This window comes from Cupressus sempervirens, chromosome 2 (genome assembly GCF_028749045.1).
Source record: "Cupressus sempervirens isolate cs-2001-9-10 chromosome 2, ASM2874904v1, whole genome shotgun sequence".
Taxonomy (NCBI): Eukaryota; Viridiplantae; Streptophyta; class Pinopsida; order Cupressales; family Cupressaceae; genus Cupressus; species Cupressus sempervirens.
The window spans coordinates 76,595,002-76,613,034 of record NC_143119.1 but is presented as its reverse complement, the minus strand read 5'-3'; the positions used below and the strand labels follow the sequence as shown (position 1 = coordinate 76,613,034).

Sequence of the window (18,033 nt, the reverse complement as noted above, 5' to 3'; positions counted from 1 at the left end):
TGCCGTCGGTCTGATAGCGGGGTTGGCAGAATTCCATCAAATGCAAATTGATACCAGATTTGGTCACGAAAGCAAGATTAGATGCAACCCATTTAATGCATAAGTCTACCGTATTTCTTGTAAGACTTCAAAACCGTTAATTTGGATTTCATTCTTATGCCATTAGTTTTGGTCGTAACCCTTCTAAGTATCAGCATTTGATAAGAAGATATTGATTAATGATTAAGCCTGTCGATTATTATCATTTACAAGTTTGTTATAGAGATAATATGATAGTGAATAACGTATAAAGTTTGTTGTTCTTCTTGTAAGTCTGTTGTATACCTATTAAGTATGTTGTCTCCTTTGAAAAGTCTGTCGATTGTCTTTTTATTACTGCACTGATTATAAATAAGTCTGATGTTTTCTTTCATTTATATTTATTTCCGAGTATGAATAATTTCTTTGGATCATTCATGGTAAATGGCAAGAAAGTTATAATCCCAGTTAGAAGTCAATTACATCCTGTTATAATATAAATAACTAAGAGAAGATATTGAAACCCGATAACCAAGTAATTCACCAGGCGAAGATGCCAGTATATGGTGAAAAAGTTGTAAAATATCTTTGTGATCTTTAATCTGATTACCCCTGGGAATCACCGGCTTGGAGGCCTGAATAGGGTAAGGAGGTAAAGAGGTTGATATTAGTATTCATATATTGAAACATAAAACATATCTATATGCATGTTTTCACTCAGGAAGAATGTTGTCAATTTTGAGATCTTTAAAGAATATAATCACAGAAAGTGAAATAATTATTGTATGTAATCTTCTTGAATAATTGTTAAAACCGTTCGGTCTGAGAATTCTGGATACTTGGGACTCACCCAGCTGTGTAGCCAAAAAGATGGGTGATCGTCAATAATATGAACCAGTATCAATTAAGACATTTCAATGTTTATCATTTAATATGAATTAATTAATAGCTCATGCATATTCCTGTTATGATGATCTCCTGCTACCAAGTCGTATGGCGTGTTATATATCATGATGCTCAGTGGATGGAATGATGTTCCCTATCAATTCCGATTAGGGGGGGCCTTTCTCGTTAGAGATCGTGTGGGGATATATTGTGGTCCGAGGTTGGGTGGTTAAGCCCCTGACAATGTTTCACCTCTCTCAAGATGTTGGATATGCGTCAAACAAAGATAAGCCATGCATTCAATTTGTTTATCAGAAACAGGTACAATCATTTTTAATTATGAGGAGGTAAGATTAAATTGAAATATTTCATTGTTATCATCATTTTACTTTCATATATATGAATAACGAATATAAGTATATTTTCTAATCTTGAGTTACTGTCACAAACAAGTAATCGGAAGGAAAAGAAATCCAAAGCCCCAATTAATTGTGTGACAGCTGGAACCTTAAAAGATATAGTGGTATTGGAAGCCCTAATTGAATCTGTGGTATCGAAAGCCCTAGTTGAATCCGTGGTCACGAAAGCACTAAATTGAATCCATCGTTGCGGAAGTCCTAAATTGTACCCATCATCACGGAAGCCCTAATTGAATCCATGGTAAATGATGCCCTAATTAATACAATGGTATATGATGCCCTAATTTAAAAGTAATGGAAGTATTTAATTGTAATTATCATTTGATTATAAGATAGCATTTTTTTAGATGAAATTGTTATAGTGTATTTCTGGACTAACTCGGGTGGTTGCAGAAGCATCCCTAGTTTGATTCGAACCCAGGTTTCCAAGTTATGTGGTTTTCAATTTCTGTAGTAACTTAATTTGATGGTATTTCTAGTATTTAGTTAAGAAATTTTGTTTAACTGTTTTTTTTTAACGGTAAATCTTATTCACATGAACCTGAATGATATAATTGTCCTCCTTTGAAACAAAATAGTAAGTGTATTCCTTGAGTATGTTGAATGATAAATTAGACCTGGGAAAACCGGATTTTACAATGACATCCACTATTAACCAAATCAGAATAAGGTTTTCACCTCAAACTTATCTCTCATAGAGAAGAATGTATTACGAGGGATTGCACTTGGAACTTCTTCTTTACAAAGAAACACTAACCTTTTGACCTCCTTGTCAAGGTTACTTCTAATAAAGTGTCAAAACTCCCTCTAAATCTAATATCAACTTTTGAGCTCTTCATTCAAAGTTACCTCTATGAAGTGTCTAATGTCAAACTCCTTTAAGATACTAAAACATATCCTCTATCTGCTCCCTCTCTTTGTCCAAGGTTGCCACTAATAAACTACTAGGCTCCCTCTTTGATATAGAATGCTACTCATAATCTCAATCAACAAACTATTTGCATTAAGAGCCTCACTTTATCCAATATGATCATCAGATGACTAATGAATTCTAGACCACAACTTCTTTGGAGTTACTGTCATTAGATTGAGTTCTACACAATATTTGGTAGCATGTGTAAAGTACCAACCTTCTTGACCTGCAAGAATATCTCCAAAGACAAGGGACAAGATCAAGGCAAATAACTCTTATAGTAGGTATAGAAACACAATTAAGAGAGAGAATATAGTGAGTAGATAAATGTAATACTCAAGGCTAATGAATACTTATCTGTGCATCCTTGATACAAGTTGCTCCAATGAAGGTTCATATGCATTAAATCAGAAAATTCATCCATATAAACATTTGTCAAACAATGGGAATGGAACATTGGTTAATATTCCCCCCCACAATATAAAATTCCCACTGTTATACCGTTGAACAATTTTCTATCACATCAAATATAGAAAACTTCTTTAAGTTTAATAGACCTTGAAGCCATAGTCTATTTGCACTATGGGAGGACGCAATAGGAGTTATCAATTTCAAGCTTTCAGCTCTAGTTAACAAACACGTCACTATCATAATCAAAATCATTTCCATCTGCAATCCAACAGTGGTTGGACTACATTTTTCGTTAAAATGTTTGTTACAAACTCTTTGTATACATTAGATTAGGTCTCTCTGCATAATTTAATGCATTGAACTCTGTATAGCTTGAATGCTTTCCCAAACCTTTAAGGACAGTCAATTTTGTGCTCAAATTGATTAAGGACTGCCACCTGACAAACTATAAAAACAAGCAGGTGATGAAGCACTCGATTTTGTGACTACAAGATCCTGCAGCCCCCTTTCAAACAAAAGTCTCCAAACTATCACATAGTATAAATAGAAGCTGTGAATGGAAATGGTCTTCAGAAATGACTCGTGTGCACTGAGTTAATATTTTGTGGAGTTTAGAGAAGCCAATATCTCCATATCAATAAATGTCCTCACATTGGAAGCCAATGGTTATATCCGCAGATCTCCACCCTATTCTTAAATCAAAGTGTAACACACCCTCGCCCCGAAGGGATGGTGGTCACAACAGAGATTACCAGATTATGCAGATTGGAAACATAGCACACCTGATTCAGTTTCTCCAATCACACAAGCTAATATGTTGTGAGAACATTCACATGCTCAAAAACAAATATTTGTCATAGAACAAAGTATCATAGGAGAAGGCCTTTGGGGATGATAACTCAATGCATCCGTTCAGACTGTTATTGACTTCATTTTCTTTGTGTCTCCACACAAGGCCTGCCAAGGGTAATTTCCAAAAAAAAAATAGCGATGGCAAATCTTCTTCCAACACTATTGAATAAAGTATCTAGCCGGAAGCTTGTCCAACATTTTTTTTCTACCACTGTGATGCAGTGAATCACAAATAAAATTAATAAATTTCAAATGTCGTCGAGTCCACAAGTTAAACCTATATCCTTAATTGAAATTACTCTTCATATTTCCTCCAAACAAGTAGCTAAGGTTATTCCCACCTTCAATCGACTAATACCATAATTTCAATACATACACCTTATAAACGTAAGTAGTGGTCCCTACTTCCACATGGGTGCCTTCTAAGGGAAAGTGGGATATTATCATATTTATAAATTTTTCGGGACCCACGATGGAAATGTCAAGTGTGTGTCACATATAAATATGGGGTTAGGGCCAATAAAGAGGCTACCCTTCCAAATAATATTTAATTGCCTTTTTTATAAGACGATATTGTTTATTTTCTTTTTCACTGCATGGGCATTCAAGACAAGGTTACAAAGGTGTATTTCCCCACCTTTGTCTATCATATGAATCAGTTGTCAATAGCTCGAACCAATGGAATTCGCCCACATTAACTTTACTATCTCCTTCCCTCTTTTAAATATGATTTCTTTATATATATTTCTTCGTATGTTTATCGGGCAGTCTGCTGACATCACTGCATGTTGGGTATTGCCAGGGACTTCTTTCCTCCTTCCTATTTGATGCGATTGGTCCTTATTCTTTGTTTTATATATAATCTTTTCCGGTCTCAAATGTGTCGTCGGGAAATAATGATCTTGTGGACTTATATTTTTGCTTCATTCAAGGCTATTCCTTCATTAATATTCAATCTCCTTCTATGATAATGTCAGACCATATTATTCTGCAAATATTCCTTCACCATGCATTATTTGTTCAATTACCAATCAGCTGTCATCTTTTTCTGTATTTGTATATTCCATCACCTTGATTAATGGGTCGAGCCAAATACTGATGAAATAATATATTTTTTCTGCGTTGTTATTTTTTCATCCTGATATATAAAGAACCAGGCCTGAGCACAATGAAGAAGATGACAAAACCTAATGCCAAACTCCATATAGAGGAGGCCAGGCCCAATATCAGGGATAAACACGTTTGATAAAAAAAGGGTGCAGTTGGTAGTAAAAGTTACACCATTCTACTTTTCCACCACGTGTATCATCTTCTGGCTTTAGAAAGGACAAATAGAATCTCTATGGCATCGAGAAATGACAAATAATTATTGATATATTGGATGTTGCCATGTAGCGACTATCTTTGTGCCATATGATGAAACTTTGACTTTGATACTAGTGGTGTTCAGAGATCAATACGATACGGGCCAATGTATCACTGCTCAGATATATCTCCAGCGATTTATGCACTGAAATCTCTGTAAACTCTTCATAAAATGTCCTAACTGGGTAATCCATTTGACCCCTCCAAGTCCCATCTAGGTCAGGTCTCACATTGGTGAAACTGTATTCTCACAGAAAAACAATGTTGTTTCACAAATTAAAGGGAAATTATTATTCAGTCATATCTTCCACAATTCCCAAAGCTATTCTTATTATATGAAATTTTCGGTGCAACAGTTTGTTCAATTTTAAGATTTCTGAAGTCTCACAGGCCTGGTAAGGAACCTGCTCTGATACCATGTTGATTTTAATAGATTTGTCACTGATGCAACTTGTAATAGCATTGTTAGATTTTATATGTGCTTCAAGTTACCTTCTCAGTGCATATGTATATGATATTAAGAGGCATGTCTCCGTAGACACGTCTCTTTAACTCTCATTAGTTATCAAAAACATTTGCTTATTGTCATGATTAAGAATATATATATATATATATATATATATACAATGTGTTTTATCCGTCTGAAGCTACACTAACATTAACAATACTCATCCAAATCCCAAAAAATAAAAATAAAATAAAAAAATCGTGCATCCGCACACCCAATTCTCGCATCTGCATCTGCGCCCGAATCAGTAACAAAGCTTTTTTTAAAATGACAGATAATAACTCATTTCATTTGTTAAGAAATTTTTATCAAGATGACATAGAAAATAATTTTTTATTCAGAACTGTTCAAGGAAGATTCATCGAACTCACACATTTTATATTCCAAAATTTGAGATTACCATAAATGTAAAATAAATGTACATTGAGAAAGTAAAATCAAAATATGGGTACATCACAGATTTGTCAAATCATTCCTTATTTTCTTTGGTTCTAACAAAGTGACATTGAAAAGCTTTCAGGGTTAACGAATCCTTATACAGTGTAAGATTGCAATTAGTCATCATGTAGCTTACTATGTAATGCCTACTATTGAGAATATTGCTTCCAGGTTTTATTATTTTCTCAACCTGAAGAGTTTTTTGCATATACGTATGCATGCTTGTACTTGATCACGCTTTTGCATATTTAAACTTGTTCATACTTCTGTGTGCTTATCAAATCTTGGACATTCATGTCCTGTAATATGTATTCTTGAGATAAATGCAAACATCTGTGAAATACAGATATCAACCTCAAGGCTCCTGTCTTCATTTGTGAAGCATAATACCAACAATTATGACAGGTGCCTTGAGGTTGTATCTCTTCGCATTAAAGAAAATTAATCACCAGATGCCAGGATTATAAAGATGGTGCTTGGCAATTCTAGAAGAATGTCTTGCTCCTCCTGATTAATGCTATCAAAAGCAACCAAATTTCTTCTTTGTCAACACATATTCCTTTTGATTATCCACTTTTAAAGCACATAGGCCCCACAATAAAAACAATTCTTCCATCATTTGGAAATCTTATCACAATAGAAAAGATTCTTGTCCATCATTTGGAAATCTTATCACAACATCCCCATCTTAAACATCAAGTTCAATTTTAAGCCCTTTTAGTAAGATGTTCTCCTCCAAACCACCAAGACTCTTCCTTGGCATCCAAGGGCTTCAAACAAGACATTCTGATGCTCTAGATGTAGACTCCTAAATTCGGGGTACTAACCCCAGCAATGCAATAAGGGCATTAATAATATTAATATGGTAACTTAAAAGTTATGGTCAACTCTAACCCTCATAACCATCGACAACAGACCTCCTGGCTTTCATAAATAGATATTTCCTACTTACAAAAAAAATCATCACTTTTATCGTGCAGTTAAATGAACATAGATCACATAATATTCCTATTTCTTCATAATATATCCCAACCCTTTATTTGTACATGCATATTTACTCTACAAGGAACTTGTCAAAGAAAACAACTGTAAACTTAACATCAAAAGTACCATATGATAACGCCTGATCTGGCTCCTCATAGGCAGCGAGCAACAGTTAGTTGGGACTTTCTCCAAAAGCTAATGGGCATCGATTAGATGGGCAATAAACAGATTTGCACGAAGCGTTTGCTACAAAGTATTCTATTGGGAGATGGCTTGAGTTCCTTATCTCTCTGTTTTGTATTTTTTGAATCTCTGGGGTTCAAAAGTAAATCTTTTAGTCATTAGGGCGGATCCTCTGGGATTTTGGCATTCTGGTGCCTTGGTTCAGTTCTTGGCTTCAAAGGTGCATGTGAGCTTGACAGCAAGCTTTTTGACACATCCTCAGCCTTGGGTGCTTTTGGGCTGAAACCCACATAATTTTGACAACAACTGATGCAGGCCTGTGCTTTATACGCTTTCTCTGTTTTCATACAATCAGGTGGTGGGTTTTGATAACCTCCATAATTGGGATCCTTTTGTAATTTTGAAAATGTAATGGTGTATGGGTCTTTATTCTGCAGGCATCCCTTTGCAATCAATTTAACTAGATCAAGGGCCAGATGAGTATGTGTTGTGTATCGGCCTTTATTCTGCTGACACCACTTGGCTGTCAATTTAGCCATGTCAAGGACCAGACGACTATGTATTTAATCACTGTAAATTTCTTAATATAACCCTTCGCAGCCTCCAACTGCATTTTGCATACCAAATAACATGTATCATGTGAGATATAGAAACCATGAATGGTGTATAAGAGGCTGAGAAAAACTTGAGATATAATAACCTTAAGAATGGGATTTCTCCTTGTATAAGGAGTTGGACAGATGTGGACAAAAATTACAACCATTATTATATCAGATAAGAACACATCATCATTGCTGTTGACAAGTTGAAATCGGTGTGTAAATAAGTGTGTGATTGGTGCATTGAAGAAAATAAGATGGTAGGTACTAAGGAGAATAAAAGTTGACTTTTCTATCAAAAATATTTACAGCATAGTCTTCATATCAACCCTTGTGGGATATAAATTCGTAAATATCAAAACATATTAAAAAACGTAAATCCAAAAACAACGGTTTGGGCATCCAAATCATAAATAAGAAAGGAAATGAGCAAAATGGAATTTGTCCTCGAAACGAACTTGCTGCTCAGATCGGGGCAAAAGACTGTGACAACTTTTTAATAAGATCCAACTACTGGGAAAGAAATAAGCCCCATTTTACAATATCTGCATTTAACTTGATAAGGCTGCTTGTGAGTTTCTAAGCCAATTATGTTCCAGAAGAAAAATTTGCAAAATTAACAGAACTGATAAGGTTCTTACCATAACATAGTATGCTTACAATACAATAAGAATGTGTCAATGAGAGGCAAACAGAAGAATTTAATATCAATCCGGATAAAAGGAACATAAACATACTTCGGCTTGTATATACTGCACTTCTTTGACACGGAATTTTGCATGCTCACTTTTTTCTTCACTCTGAAGCACATCACGTACTTCATTGGCCCATGTGTCCTTCAAAGCTTGATGGTAACTAAATGCAGTGAGATCAATGTCACCATCAGGTAAATAGGTTTTAAGTGGAACTGAACCAAAAGTAAAAACCTGAAAGACAAAAAGGGTTTCAGTTAAAAGCAATTTAATATGAATCATAAAAGCAGTATAGTTTCTCTAAACCACAAAAGGATTAAAGAAACAATTAGATAAATGGTAGATGGAAAGTACCAAAACATTGTAACATCCGAGAACTTTACTCTCTTTGGTTTAAGATAAATTTTGATGTCATACATAAATACATACTATGTACAACCTGCTTGTAAGTAATCAAAATGACAATTTTGAACAGACGAAGACAGCCTAACAAATACTCATTTACAGATTGTGCCTCAACTATTCAGAAAAAGGAAAAAGTAGATATTCCTTTAATAGAACATTGTATAGGTTTCAACTTTTCATCAGGCAAAGTCAAGGCATGACATTAACCAGAATGGGAATCGAAATACAAAAATAATAAAAGGATCAATAATGTCAAAGGTCCAATATTCCTTTTCTTACTATTCATTAAAATTTTCTGAGAAAATTCAAGGATTAAAGTTTAATGGTATTTTGTTGACTAAAATAACTAGTAAATTTATAAGCAAATACTAAAAAGCAATCTTATTGCAATGTCTTCCATATGCTCTTTGTTTCTTATACAAGTTCACTGGTCCTGAGAAGGTGCATAACGTAGTTAACAGATAGTACTACACTTCGATAGGATTAGCATCATAATTATAGACTGCTATTGAAAGAAAAAATAAATGTTTCGGATTTGACAATGGAGTGTGAAACTAGTCCAGTGTCATAACAGCACCTCGTTTTAATGATGGCAACAACAAACTTGCTCATTTTGAATTTGGGAAAAGAAGTGTTGCAATTACAAACCATGCCCCTCCAACTGTAGTAGGTCCAATGACAGCTATATTATCTTCTGTTTTACAAGCTTTATTGCACATGCATGTTGCAAATTTCTTTCAATCGCAGTCCCAACAGGTTCATTTAAAAATACTGTCTTGGTGGATAAAACATTTAGCAAATAAACAAAAATAGAATCATAGAACCCAAATTACGAAGGAACTCCTGTGAATGGAAATGCCTGTAATTATTTGTTTTGTTCAGGACTTTTGTGTCCCTCCTCATACATTGTGATGATATTGATTTGCCCCTTTCAATTCTTTATTTTTCCTTTCAAGACCTTTGATACAATCCATTGGGCACTTCACAGCTTACATTACAGCCCAGTTTTCTTATTTAAATACTTCTTCAAATTGCATAGATCTACAATTCTGAGATTAGGCATTTGTCACCACTTTATCTTCGTCAATGCTGTTATTCATTTTTGGTCTAAATGCGTAACAGAGAATGATCAAGTGGAGGGTTGTCTCAATTAAATTTAGCTTCATTACCTCAAAATTGTCTCATTGATTTTGAGAACAAGCAAAGCTACTCCATTTGTCAATAAGAATTGTCAAAGGGATTGCTGAATTAGGAAAATTTAGGCCAAACAACATACAAGGAATTACTAATCTTACCAACATTGAAAAACTCTTCACGTTCAAGGTTGCATGGATTTTTCACAAAAGATGGCATTTCAAAAGCGCAAATTTATTTTTAAATAAGCCACACTTGGAGAGCCCTGTGTGTGGATTAAATATACAAAAAGCTGCTTACACAACCACCAAAATGTGCTTTATATCATATCTTGTCCCTACTATAGCTTAGAATTCCATTCAGGAAACAGACACAAATTAGGTAAAGATGATATAAACCAAAGTGCTCTGAAACCATCCTCTGAGCCAGACTGGATTATAGAACCACTGTAATCCCTGGATGAAAATTGACAATGAATTAAAAGAACCGTCTAAAATTTGTTGAATGCAATGATAATAATTTTAAGTTGTATGAATCCAACTGACACAAACTAGCCAGGGATTATTTGGAGTACATTTCAGCTTATGAATAACCTCAATGTCATAGTGAATATAATAACATGCTTTTGCAGCAACCTTGAATTTAAAGTTTGTAATAATCCCAAAAATGTCAGCTTACCTAACCCTGTTCTACCTTCGAAAAAAATCGTTAGGAGGCAAATCAAATGTTAATGCAATGTAAATAATGTTTCTCACTCTCTTTCATACATATATTTGTCAATATAGAGTACCTTGTGAGATATATCTGCATATCTATTATGCCCAAAGTGTCAGGAATGTGCTTACATGATCCAGCACGGTTTGTTTCTTTGAGTTTGAAAATTTGAAACCTAATTATAATACATGTGATAATTCAAAAGTTTTCACGCTGCAGATTTTTATTATTTTTATTTGAATCAAGCTCCCCGACAAGCATCAAGAAACATCCATCATATTGAATTATTAAATTGTATAATCTAGCATCTAAATGTAACCAAAAGAACAACTACCAGTTCTCACCTGGCATTCAAAGCACTTGTGGATAAGGCGTTCCACATAATCTGCAACAGCTGTCCTCCGTTCCTCTGAGGGTCGATTCGGCTGGATACATGCAATCAGCTCTGCGGTTCTCTCCTCGGCTTTGGTCCATCTTTCTGGGTCCAAGTGTCGTGTGACAAATGCTGCTTCGCCGGGCAAGAGGCCGTTTGGCTGTGCCCAGCCTTCATGATCGCCCATGCAAATTCTCCTTAGCTATCCCCGTGCTTCCGTCTCTTAATCTCTCCCTCAACAGAGAGAAAGCCCACGCCAAACTGGTTTTAAGGTGTACCCTTTGTACAAAATACTAGCCTTTAGATGCTTTACCTTCCAACAAATCTGTCCGCAATGCTGCACTGGCTTTCAACTCCAACACCTGTGTCAATTCACTACCACGAAGGAGACTGCTTCTCCGACAAAGTATTCCATAAAATCCAATATTTACAAATTGCCATTACTAAATGAGAATCCTACGAGAAAATGGCCAGAACCCCAAAATCGCAACCAATTTTAAACGGAGCCCGTTCGGGCCACAAAATTTATGTGCGCTAACTCATCCAGATAAACCCTGCACTGTAATTTCGATATCATGGCACGATGAATGTTTCCTAAACGGACTCCGAAGCAGTGGCTCGTTGCCTCGTGCATTATCAACAGAGCTACACGTCAGATAAGGAGACAAACAACTCCTTGAGAGAACCAAAACCCTCATTTCAGCCTCTCATTGTACATAGTCCGAAACTCAAACCAAACCCTAACTTCGCCAGATCATCCAACCGCTTCGAAAATAGCCAAGCCACTTCAACACCAGATAAGCAGAGCGTTCGAAAACAGGGTAACCCCACCTGAAAAAAAGCAGAGTATAGGGCTCTGTGGAGAGCGACAGGATACCGATGGGGCAGCGGGAGAGCACCTCTACATATACATTCACCTTCCTCAATTCTAAATATTACAAGCCAAACAACGACCAGGGGCCGCCGCGTTAATCAATGTGGCCAAAAAGCAACACAAGTACCAGAGCGACTCAAAAACCTAATAAGACATGCCATAAAAATAATGTTGATTAAAATACTTACCAGAGTGACAGAATTGAAACACCCTGAGATACGAACATAGCACCTCAGATCGCGTAAGATGTTACGAGGGAATAATAAAAAACATTAACAACGGCAACAGAGAAGATTGCAAGTACACAGAAGGGTCTTGTTTATACATAAACGGTGTTGCCCACCTGCCTGACGGAACGGCAGGAGCACGGGGTTTGGAGTGTGGGGAGGTCGCCTTCCTCCGTTACGCTGACGGGGTCGGCTCTATCCAATCCGCATATGGAGCGCCGACACGTGGACATTGTGCTCTGTTGGCAGACAAATGGACCTTCGAACGTCTCCTCTCGACGAACAGATGACTTAGCAATTATTGTTGTTGGAAAATACTACAATTTGCTGTTCGATAGCAACTCGCTAGTATTATCTTATCGTTAATCTCCCAATCGGTCTCTTCATTCAATTTTTGCACTCCACTAATACGTTGTTCAATTCACTCTGCTTTGATTCGGTCATGTTTTAAGAGATGGGTTTTAATGGTTAATGCATATTTATGTTGAAGTATGCAATTTGTGAAATTTATTATTAGTTCTTGTTGTAGGCTATAGAATATAGGCATCAAATTCATATATTTTGTAAAGTTTAGATGCAAAATATATAATTTTATTAAAAAATTTAAATTATTTGTCATTTTTAAAGAATGGGTTTTAATAGTTATGTGTATTTATGTTTAAATATGTAATTTGTGAAATTTATTAGTTCTTGTTGCAAGCTATAGAATATAGGCATCCAGCTCATATATTTTGTAAAGTTAGGTGTAAAATATATAATTTTATTATTAATTTTTTAAATTATTTGTCATTCTTAAAGGATGGGTTTTAATAGTTAATGTGTATTTATGTTTAAATATACAATTTGTGAAATTTATTAGTTCTTGTTGCAGGCTATAGAATATAGGCATCCAGCTGATGTATTTTGTAAAGTTAGGTGTAAAATATATAACTTTATTATTAATTTTTTAAATTATTTGTCATGCTTAAAGGACGGATTTGACAATATCCACTATCTTAAATTTATGTCTAGAGTTTAACTATATTATGCTTGGATCACAAGTGTTATTGGTCAATAATATTTTTAAATATGAAAGTTGCTAATTTCTTTTAGTTTTTTAAATTATAATATTATTTAAATGTGAATTGTTCTTTATTGTTTATAAACAAATTTTTTTTTTTAAATCACATATTTTTAAATACATTCACATTTTATTTTATTATTTTACAAAATATCATATATTTCTAAGTTCATATCAATGAATTAGGCAAGAACCTACAATAGAAAGGTTATTGTGAGCCTCTTATGTGGGAGGTCTTGGGTTTGAGTCTACTTGAGCTGAACAGATAATAATAATTAATCACAACAAAAAAAGTTCATATCAACAAAATATTATTTTTAACAAATTCAAGTGCGTCTTTTAAATTAAAATAAATCTAATACTTTTTTAATATATTACAATTTTAAATTCTTTTTTAACAAAATATTTTATATTTCTAAATCCACATCAACAAAATATTAATTTTAACAAATTCTAATGTCTCCTATAAATTAAAATAAATCAAATATTTTTGTGTTGTACATTGAAATTTTAAATTCTTTTTATGCAAAATATATTATCTATATTTTTTAATCTAAATTTTTTTTTATTTCATTTTTTGAACAAGCAAGAACTAAGTTGTTTTGCAACCTTATTCAACTAGCATTTGAACCATAAGGTGTACTCTTTAGGTTGATAGAAGCATTTATGTTGTACATAGTATCTAAAATGTATTTTTTTTAATATTTTGTGAGAGGGTCATTTATACATTAAATAGAGAAGAAAAATGTATTTAATATGAAAGCTAAATTGAATAGTATATGAGAGAGAGATTTTCAATATCATTGTTTTGAAAGAATGGAGATTATAGCGATAAGTATGTTTATTTAGTTGGTTTGTATACTTCTATTGCTTTACAATTAATGTGAAACATATTATTCTTGTCCAAGGAAAACCCACACACTCTCTTAAAACCTCATTTATATGTATACCATATGGTTTACATGGTTTAGAGTAATTAAATTGATGCGTGATTAAGTATTTCTTCAAATGTGTCTTTGGACATTGCAATCTTCCCAAGCTTGTGAGATATCAAAGATTAAAATGAAGTTTAAATAGAAAACAATTTTAAATTTGAATTTGTGTTACAATTCAAATTTAGATCAAAGCTATAACAATTGAGATTTAATATATAACTTGAATATTTAATTAAATATCCTTATGCGTTCATTTCTAAACATTTATCATAATGATTCATATTAGTTAAATTTTATCTAAATTACTTTTTACTTAATAATTAAATATATTAAATATACTTAATTTATTGCTTTACAAAAATATTTACATGAACAATTTTATTTTCTTGACTCTTTGAATCATGCAATGTGGTCAATAACATTTTTTTTTTTTTAATATTTTTAATGTGGATGCTATTTTAGGATAAACCAGATCAACTCCACTCATTTAGTTCTATTTTGGCACTCGATCATTGTTGTTTTTCATAGTTTTGCTCTGACATGAAGGCAACTGATGTAATCCAGATGAAGACACCCATAGTAAAGAATTTATCCAACTCTTATCCCTTTGGTGATCATGGTGACATTAGGATAAGAGAAAAGTCCAACTGCCTCACCATTTTCATTCACGACCAAAATGCCATATTCATTTATTAGGGTTGCATCTATTACACATGGTGTCAACCCCACCATTGCTAGAACCACGTGCTTCAGAGAAGGATATATTATCATTGTACTTCCAGACATGTTCAACTCTATAAAAATAATTACAATTATACCCATATCACAACCATGACTTAGTATTCATAGTTACTAAATAAATTTATTATGTTCTCTTAACCATATCGTTGGAAGCCCGATCCAAAAAGATTCCTTGTCTGTCATATCATATGTTATCGAAAATTCCAGGAAGATTTTCAATGAATGATTGCATGTTTCCTTTTTTACGCCCTTCAAGCTAGAATTTCTGACACCAGAACCTGCAATCGACAGTTCTAATCTCCAGTAAAAAACACAAGTATAATTTTGTAGAAACCTCGTAATATAATATTCACATACTATAAAAATTACTAGTGAAATAGTTTATCAGTACTAACATCGATGTTTCACATAAAACAATGAAATCCTACTTGGGGGAGAGCGCAACTCCATTGGCAAAATATAGATCTTTAAGGAGGACCCAGTAGTTTTAGTTGCAGGGTCATATTTTACCAACCGGCCCTGAGGTCTACCCTCGATAATATCTACTACATTCAAATGATCTCATCTTTTTTCTAATTCCACTCCTTCTATGAGCCTTTTTAAACTCCCAAAATATCATATTTCCATAACCCCAAAACAACAAATATACCTATCAATCTAAAAGATGGTTACCTATAAGATAATCCATTAGCTTTGTCAAACAGTAGCTCCACTTTTCCCTATGACATTTAATAGTACCTGCAGTCCACAATATAAATTTTGGACTCTTATTTTATACTTAAGATAAAACTACCCACAAGACAATGGTTATGGAGGAGAGCAAGAGAAAAACCTTGGAAGACTCACATTCTAATAGCTCTATGTGGAGGCTAAAAGCAATCCCCAAAGGATGAATGTTTAAATATATAAATATTTTTATCATGGTTTGTAGAGTAGTAGATCAATGTGGCTTAAAAAAGAAGCAACAATAGATAAAGTCCAATTCATAAATTTAATTGCATAAAATTTCATGTTTCAAAATGTCCCCTAATTTCCAATTCATCCCTGCACTAGCCTCGGCTACACGGTTAACTCGTAATGGATGGGGTATGAAGGGTGCGTTGAGATGAGCAACTCAGAATGCTTGTATCTTTATGGTTTTACCAACTGCCTCCCCATTTTCATTCACAATCAAAATGCCATATTCATTTATTAGGGTCACATCTATTACACATGGCGTCAACCCCGCCATTGCTAGAACCACGTGCTTCAGAGAAGGATATATTATCATTGCACTTCCAGACATGTTCCAACTCTATAAAAATAATTACAATTATACCCATATCACAACCATGACTTAGTATTCATAGTTACTAAATAAATTTATTATGGTCTCTTAACCGTACCATTGGAAGCCCGATCCAAAAGATTCCTTGTCTGTCATATCATATGTTATCGAGAATTCCAGGAAGATTTTCAATGAATGATTGCATGTTTCCTTTTTTAGGCCCTTCAAGCCAGAATTTCTAACACCAAAACCTGCAATTGACATTTCTAATCTCCAGTAAAAAAACACAAGTATAATTTAATAGAAACCTAGTAATATAATATTCACATACTATAAAAATCACTAGTGAAATAGTTTATCAGTACTAACATCGATGTTTCACATAAAACAATGAAATCCTACTTGGGGGAGAGCACAACTCCATTGGAAAAATATAGATCTTTGAGGAGGACCCAGTAGTTTTAGTTGCAGGGTCGTATTTTAGCAACCGGCCCCAAGGTTGACCCTCAATAATATCTACTACATTCAAACGATCTCATCTTTTTCTAATTCCACTCCTTCTGTGAGCCTTTTTTAAGTCCCAAAACATCATATTTCCATAACCCCAAAATAACAAATATACCTATCAATCTAAAAGATGGTTACCTATGAGATAATCCATCAACTTTGTCAAATAGTAGCTCCACTTTTCCTTATGTCATTTAATAGTCCCTGCAGTCCACAGTATAAATTTTGGACTCTTATTTTATACTTAACATAAAACTACCCACGAGACAATGGTTATGGAGGAGAGCAAGAGAAAAACCTTGGAAGATTCACATTCTAATAGCTCTATGTGGAGGCTAAAAGCAATCCCCAAAGGATGGATGTTTAAATATATAAATATTTTTATCATGGTTTGCAGAGTAGTAGATCAATATGGCTAAAAAAAGAAGCAACAATAGATAAAGTCCAATTCATAAATTTAATTGCATAAAATTTCATGTTTTAAAATGTCCCCTAATTTCCAATTCATCCCTGCACTAGCCTCGGCTACACGGTTAACTCGTAATGGATGGGGTATGTAGGGTGCGTTGAGACGAGTGACTTAGAATGCTTGTATCTTTATGGTTTTAGAGGGCTTTTTTATAATGGTTTAAGAGTCCTAAATGTTCTCCTGGAATCCACAATTCTTTCTAAGCTCCTGCGGAACTCCACTAGTGAAAGTATTATTTGACAAGTTTGAAATTTGGGTTTTGGGGAAATCCCATGTAAAGGGAGCTAAGAATAGGCCTAGATAAGTTGTTTACAAATAGGTGCAATTCATGGAGTCGCTTTAGATTTGCAAGCTCGAGGGGAATAGGACCGATCAACCCACAAGATGTCATACCCAGAATAACAAGGTTTCCTAACTTCCCTATCTTGGTCAGGATTCCACCATTGTAGCCATTATTGTAACCTACATAGAACTCACAAAGTTTACTAAGGTTTCCAAGCTCAACAAGTATTTTTCCTTAAAGATCACTTTCATTAACTGCAAGGTACTCCAAGCATTCGCACTCACCATACTCTGGAGGCATACTTTCACAGAAAATTTTCCCTCCCAAACATGTCTTAGATTAGGAATTTGGCATATGCCCAAAGGCAATGACCCTATTAAGTAGTTTGTATAATCGTCCAGAATCTCCAGTGCCTTCAATCTAGACAGATTGGTGGAAAAATACCCAACAAACATATTATTGGAGATGTCCAAGAATTTTAGACCCATGACATTGGTAATTTCTATAGGGAATGAGCCTATAAAGGTATTGGTTGCAAGACTAAATTGGAAATGACTATAAAACTAACATATTTGTAGGGGCGAAATTTGGCCAAAAATATTAATGTTTGAGATATCCAGACCTATGATATGATCAAAATCATCTTGTTGGAAATATAGATGGAGTGGGGGGTGGGCGGGGGGTGGTGGTGAATCAATTACCACAAAAATAAATCCACAAATCCCTTAGATAACTGATAAACTAGTTACTGTTGTCACTCGGTAAACATACAAAAAA

The 18,033-nt window shown here is 34.3% G+C and overlaps 1 protein-coding gene and 2 pseudogenes across 4 annotated transcripts in view; all 3 read right to left on the bottom strand.

The window, feature by feature from the left end:
- The window catches only part of LOC149571121 (nucleotidyltransferase), an 84,127-nt gene extending 72,035 nt beyond the window's left edge, over positions 1 to 12,092 (bottom strand). For all 4 annotated transcript variants that reach the window (XM_089812680.1, XM_089812678.1, XM_089812681.1 and 1 more), the window contains exons 1-3: positions 11,956 to 12,092; positions 10,865 to 11,821; positions 8,313 to 8,501 (exon numbers count right to left, since the gene is read on the bottom strand). In XM_089812680.1, coding sequence (XP_089668806.1) covers positions 8,313 to 8,501; positions 10,865 to 11,080 — 405 coding nt within the window. In that variant the 5' untranslated portion in view covers positions 11,081 to 11,821; positions 11,956 to 12,092. The remainder of the gene's footprint in view (positions 1 to 8,312; positions 8,502 to 10,864; positions 11,822 to 11,955) is intronic.
- On the bottom strand, positions 11,187 to 15,652 carry LOC149571120 (protein STRICTOSIDINE SYNTHASE-LIKE 6-like; annotated as a pseudogene).
- Positions 15,653 to 15,844: 192 nt separating this feature from the next.
- Positions 15,845 to 17,744, bottom strand: LOC149571119 (protein STRICTOSIDINE SYNTHASE-LIKE 7-like; annotated as a pseudogene).
- Positions 17,745 to 18,033: the final 289 nt, after the last annotated feature.